The 6,784-nt window shown below is 41.1% G+C and overlaps 1 protein-coding gene across 4 annotated transcripts in view; it reads right to left on the reverse strand.

Annotated features, from left to right (window-relative positions):
* ASB18 (ankyrin repeat and SOCS box containing 18) overlaps positions 1-809 on the reverse strand; it is a 413,251-nt gene extending 412,442 nt beyond the window's left edge. For 3 of the 4 annotated variants that reach the window (XR_007953850.1, XR_007953851.1, XM_051999123.1), the window contains exon 1: positions 450-809. Coding sequence is in view for 2 of the 4 variants with exons in the window: in XM_051999123.1 (XP_051855083.1) it covers positions 450-789 (340 nt within the window). In the remaining 2 variants the exon portion in view is untranslated. The remainder of the gene's footprint in view (positions 1-449) is intronic. The other variant, XM_051999124.1, reaches the window with a different exon arrangement.
* Positions 810-6,784: the final 5,975 nt, after the last annotated feature.

Consider the following 6,784-nt stretch of genomic DNA (forward strand, 5'->3'; position numbering starts at 1 on the left):
TTGATTCTCCTGCTGCTAACTTTCTAAAAACCTAGTATGTTGCTGGAAATGCATCTTCTTCATTACCAGAGATAAGTCTTTTATACAGTAGAGAAAAGGGCAAAGAACATTTCAAGGGCATCATCGAGACTTTTATTGTGTGATTTTTCTGAACACTGAACAGAAGGGACAAGTCTTGTCTCACTCACATCTTTAAGAATCCAGCAAAGTCTTTGCGAGAGGGAGCAAAGGAAGGGGCTGCCCAGCTTGGAGGTTTGTTTGGGATGAGCCGACTTCCTGCTAAAAGACACCTGGGTATCCAGGTGACACATTCTCCTTCCCTCAGTCACTGCCCTTCTCCTTTCTGTCCTGGACATTGTCACCCATTGGGAGCCCGATGTGCTAACCAGCCGGCCCCTGCCATGCTTGCCATTTCATGCTTTCAAACACAGCCCATTCATTCCAGTTACCTACTAGAACCAAGGGGTGCAGAGGCTCATCGGGCTCTTTCATCCAGTCATCATTGGCTAGTTCAATAATAGCATTCACATGCTTCACTTCAGTACAGATCAAATCCAGCACTGCCTTCTCATCCCTGGCTTCCAGGGAGGACTTTAATCTCTTCACCAGATCGGAGTTGAGCGGGTAGTCAGGAAGACAGTCCGAGCTGGACATTTTTAGCAAGTTAGACTGCGGCAGAATATTCTTCTCAATTGAGTCCAAAGCGAGCAGCTGTCCCTGAGAGAGTGTGGTGGGGGGAGAAAGGGTGTTATAAATAGGATCAACTCGGCTCTGATTACCGATTACCATAAGTGGAGAGGGAGCCACGAGTCCCGCCCTGCCCCAGAAGTAGCTCTCCCAAGGTGAGAGAAGTATATAGGTTTGGTTTTGGTCATGCCCGATGAGGAGGTCTCACCAAGGCGGGGGCTTCTGGGAGGAGAGCACAAAAGGGCAAGGAGGCACTTGGGAAATCTCTTGCCTTGTGACTGAATGACTTGGTTACCTTGAAGACTCGTACAAGATCCTGTTTGGAAGTTTTTGAGCAGCTGGGACATTTCCAGCTCTCTGTGTGGACAGCTTTGGCTAGCTTACACAGCTGACAACTGCCTTATTCAACCACTCTGACAACATCAGTTTTTAAGTTTAGAGGGCAATCTCTCTATCCAACCAAACAGCAATTTAAGTCCATTTAACAAACAATTATGGCATATAATAGGGCATGAGCTAGAATACCTAGACGACAGGCCTTAGTGTCAGAAGGACCCAGGTTCAAGTTCTGCCCCGGACAGTGACTGGCTAATGGGATGACTTGAGGCAGCCACCCTAGGGTGGTTCAAAGCAGATCACTTATCACATTAGCATGGCCAGGGCAGTCCTCTAAGATTAAATTATAGAAAAATTAAAAGGGAATTTCAACACCATGAGTTTTCCACATTAAAAAATGGAAGAACATATTATTAAAAACCAAAGGATAATTCTTTTATATATACCCATAGTTTTAGAAGATGGGAGGTCACAGGGAATAGAGCTTACTATATAATTTGCTTGTGTTTCTGGGTCTTACAGCTCAGTTTGAGAGTGTGGCTGGGACAGATCCAGAGAATGCCAGACTACTCTCAGATCATTGCTCTCTGGAGATAACCAACACTGAAAATAGACAGTCACTGGGGTTTTCAAAACATGTGAATCTTAAGGAACTGGGCCAAGCTGGGATACTTTGGAGATTGGGATGAAATCAACTCCCTTCAAGTCAATAAGTGTTTAAGAGCTTCCCGAGTCTTAGGTGCTGAGGACACAAAGCTCCATGGAGAAGAAGCCACGGTGTCATGTTTTACTGTTACCAAGTGCTTCGTTTACATGATCTCATTTGAGTCTGATAACTGTCTGCTAAGCCAGGCAAATTAGTCCGGGTTTATGACAATCCAATTATGAATTGTAGTCTTAGGAACATTAGTCTGAAATATCTAAGGTCACATAGTTAGTGACAGAGCCCAGATTGCATGTAAGTCTGAGGTGCTCTTTTCATCACCCCCCAAGAGTATGGAAAAGTTCTTTCCATCCTAGCTCTATGAGGTAGGTGCAAGTCACTGCAAGTCTCCCATTTGGGCCGTAATGAGCTTTCCAAAGTGCTGTTGCTGATCCTTTGTTTCTAAAGAGGATCAATGATACCATGGGTGATATCTTGACTTGCACATGAATTGGATTTAAGTAAGGCAGAGTTGCACGAAGTTGTCAGTCTCACTTTCTTTTTCAGAGTCATCCAAGTCCAATGACAAGAAAAGTCAGGATGACTGGCGATAGCCTAGGACGCAGTGGAGGAGCTTGCTGTCTTCAGTGTCTGACCAAGCTCAGCATCCACAGCACTTGCTTCAGTTGTCTTCATGACTCTTGGAACAAAGTGCATTTTAGTCCATTTTAACATTCTTGAGGTAGACATTCCCTAACTCACTGATGGTTAGAGGACTGTCAATTATCCTCAACCTGGTATAGCCCGTCTGATTTTTATCAGGATGCGGCCACCGCACATGATACACTTTCTTGGAGCCACACGTGATAGTTGGGTGAAAGGTGGACACCACGAGAGGATGGACAGCCTTAAAAAGGGATCAGTAGCCCTCACACCAGAGGTGTCCAAGGTAAGAAGTGACCAATAGGCAAGACTTTCCAGTCCTTTCCAGTGCTTTCTCTCAACTCAAGGAGTTTCTTTTCTGCTTTGGTAATATAATTCATATCCTTTAACCATTTATCAATTGGGTAATGACTTGTATTCTTATAAATCTGACATGGTTCTTTATATACTTTAGAAGAAGTCCTAGCTGTAAAGATTTTTTCCCCAGCTTTGTTTCTGTTGGTTTTGTTTGTGCAAAAACTTTTTAGTTTAATGTAATTAAAGTTGTCCATTTTATCTTTCATAATGTTCTCTACTTCTTTGGTCATAAACTCCTCCTTTCTCCAAAGATCTGATAAGTAAATTATCCCTTGTTCTCCTAATTTGCTTATGGTATCACTCTTTATGCCCAAATCATGTATTCATTTTGACCTTATTTTGGTATGGGGTATGAGATGAAGCTCTATGCCTAGTTTGTGATATAGTATTTTCCAGTTCTTCCAGCTATTTTTGTCAAATAGTGAGTTCTTATTCCAGAAGCTGGAGTTTGGGGGGTTATCAAATACTAGATTGCTATAGACCTTGCTTATTGTGTCAGGTGTATCTAATCTATCCCACTGGTCCACCACTCTGTTTCTTAGCCAGTACCAAATGGTTTTGATAACTGCTGCTTTATAATATAGTTTTAGGTTTGGTTCTACTAAGCCACCATCCTTTTTTATTGTTTTTTTCATTAATTCTATTGATATTCTTGACCTTTTGTTCTTCCAGATAAATTTTGTTACTTTTTCTAGTTCTATGAAATAATGTTTTGGCAGTTGGATTGGTATGGCGCTGAACAAGTAGACCAATTTAGGCAGAATTGATACTTTTATTATATTAGAGGCTAAGGATTCTTAGAGGGGTGTGTTTGTGTGTTTGTGTGTTTGTGTTTGTGTGTTTGTGAATATTCTTGTCAAGGGGGACAGCCTGTGCAAAGCACTGAAATGGAACATGAAACAGCATACATGGCTAGGCTGGTGCATCCATAAGGATCAATGCAAGGAGAAGCGCCACAATGGAGCCACTCTAATTTCTGAAGTTCCTTATCTCAATTGCCACATGTTAAGTCATGTCTTTAAGGAAATCATTGTAAGGGCTGTAGAAGTGCCTCAAGGAGTTGGGGTGATGCTTCTCTGGTGCCATTAGCTGTGATCTCTATTCTTATGAATTCTTCCCAGTGTTTAATCACCAATTGTAGTTAGTATCTCCTGTAAAATGGGAATAATAAGATCACCTATTTCAGAGGCTTGTTAAAATCAAACATCATGATATATAGGAAGTGTTTTTCCAACTTAGAAGACTAATACTTGCTAGCTATCATTATTATTTCATTGATATACTCCAGTGATTTATGATCTATTATAATTTAAATTATCATCAATTAACATCAATTAGTTTTTATGAATAAATATTTACTGAGAAGATAGAGCAAGAACAAGTTGCAGAGCATTCTTTCACACTAACACTCAGGATCACCTTTTGCCCTAGTGGTCTTTGGGAAGTGTGCTCAAATTTGTATTAATTTTTTTTATGAAGCATCCACCCCACCAACTTCATTTCCCAACATGGCATAGCACCACATCAGTTACTTTCTCCCTCCTGGCTGCTTCTGACCTACTTTGATGCTGGGTGCTCATGCAGATTACTTGAGTCTTTACTCCTCATTGGGTTTGGCTGTCCCTAAAATTTGGCACAAGCTTTAGCTTCCAGCTGTCCGGCAGCTGACTATCCTGGTCTTTGGAAACTCATAAGGCTGCAGCTTTACTAGATAACACCTACCTAAGAGTGGCAAAGAATAGCTGGAGCAGAGAAAGCAACATCAGTAGGGTCATACACTCATGGACCGCATGGTGGTGGCTCAGGTGCACTTAATGCAACCAGGAAGGACAAAGAAGAGAATCTTCCAGTTAGTGCCCATTGTAATTGTTCTCACTTTCAATTCAACTGTCAATCAAAAGGTCCTTTTTTTAAACATCTAAAACAGACTCGAAACAATTACTTCCCATATTCCCTGTACCATTGGGGTGCAAGATCCTTCCAGTAGATGTCATTATACCTTTCTGGGAGCAGGCTCCCCCTCAGATATATGGGGATTTGATCAACTAAATCTGCTGTACATTCTCACAAGAGATAGACTTGGTATGTCTCTCACTGTAGTAACATGAAGGAAGATCGGAAAGATGGGTGAGAACTACATTGTAAAGGGCTTTAAGTGCCAGACCAAGGATTTTGCAATTTGTCCTCAAGTAAAGAAGGATCCTCTGGAAATATTAGAGTGGGAAAGTGATATGATAAGATCTATGTTTTAGGGATATCAATTGAACAGATGTACAGAGGAAGGATTAGAAAGGGAGTTGGAAAGAAGAAACACTTTCTTCCCAACTAAATAGGTGGATTTGTGGTCCTTGTAAGTGGAGAGAAGAGGAAGGTTGGGAAATACATAGTGGGGACTGGATTGACGAGATGTGGTGACTGATCAGCTATGGGGGGGGTGAGGGAAATGGAGGTTTTGAAAATGGATGCAAGGATGTAAATATGGGCTACTGGAAGGGTGGTGATGCCCTTGACAGACACAGGGAAGTTAGGAGGAGAGATTGATTTGATTAGGGGAGAAAGAAAAGTTCCCCATGTGGATCTTGTAGTACAGGACTCCAGCAAAATGTCAAAAAGCGAAATAAGGTAATTTAAAGGAATAAATGGGAATTAATCGAGACTGCTCTCCAACGCCAAATCAGAAGGGAGGTAAGCTTGGAACCCTCGTTAAGCAGATAATAAAGAAGACAAAAGCCTCCAAATACAGAACTCACAGATCTTAATTACTGAGCTCTCTGTTTGGTATTAATCAGCAGCACATACGCTGGGCTAATCACGCCAGCTAATTTTGTTATAATGTAATTCTTTGTCAACCACGTTATGTATAAATTAGGGATTGAAATGTAACTAACACAAATTATATTTAAGGCAACATGAATATCTTGATTTCTGCATTGGGTCTTTTCATCATTGTGACTTCCTCTCCTTTCTTGTTCTAATCCTGCTATCTGCTGTGGGACAAACACCTTTCTCAGTTCTTCTCTTGGTGGCCAGCGTGAAGAGGATAGACCTGTATCACAGGGTTCTTCAAAGGACTCTCGGGACTGCAGGATTTCAAGGTCATACCGTCAACTTCCTCATTGTAAAGATGAGGAAATCAAGATGGAGAGACATTAGATACCTTGCTCAAGGTCACACAGAAATACCTAGCAGACCTGAGATCTGAATTCAGATTCTCAGGTTCCAAATTCAATATTTTTCCCACTGGAAACTTATCTTCCTTAAATACAAAAATGGTGATAACTCTTCTAGGCAAACTGCAGTAACTTTTCATTGCTTCTACAATCAAAAATAAATTCTGTTTGACTTTCAAAATCCTTTACAATTTGTCCACAATCAGATTTTCCAGCTTCATCATACATTTTCTACTTTCCTGCACTCCCCGTTCCACTAAACTGTCTTCTCCTATATTTACACAAAATATTCCATCTACTGTCCCTGTGACTTTGCACTGGTCTTTACTCACACCTGATGTGCCATCCCTCCTCACCTTTGCCTCAGAGAATTTCTTGTTTCCTTCAAGGTGTAACTCAAACGTTTCTTTCTTTTGAAGCTCTTCTTGATAATCCGACCTTCTGACTCTTTCCACTTCCCTCTTCAGATGCTTCCTCTTAGTTTTGGTTTCTATCTTGTAAATGTTTACATTTTATAGATGTTGTCTTTCCTCTAAGTATGTGAGGTCCTTGAAGGCAAGGGTGTCATCTGTTTACAAGTTCTGGCACATAATTGGTGCTTCATTAAGCACTGATTTAAACATCAAAGAGAAATACCAAGCTATCGACTTATCCCAGGATAATTGACCTGAACTCCACTGAATATGAGAGAAGAGTAAGAATAAAAACAATCCTAATGACTGCTGATAGTTTGTAAAGCATATTACACACACAGCAATGGATGGCATCTCGAACAACCCAATGAAATACGTCCTGCCAGATTCTTAAACCCTAAACCCTAAATGTAGCTTTCATTTTTGGTACTTGGCACATAATAGGGAAAGGAACACTGATTGTGTCTCCACTTAACTTTGGCAGCTAGATGGCGGCACAGCTGGGGCTTGGAGTT

The sequence above is a fragment of the Antechinus flavipes genome, chromosome 4 (genome assembly GCF_016432865.1).
Source record: "Antechinus flavipes isolate AdamAnt ecotype Samford, QLD, Australia chromosome 4, AdamAnt_v2, whole genome shotgun sequence".
In the NCBI taxonomy this organism is placed as follows: Eukaryota; Metazoa; Chordata; class Mammalia; order Dasyuromorphia; family Dasyuridae; genus Antechinus; species Antechinus flavipes.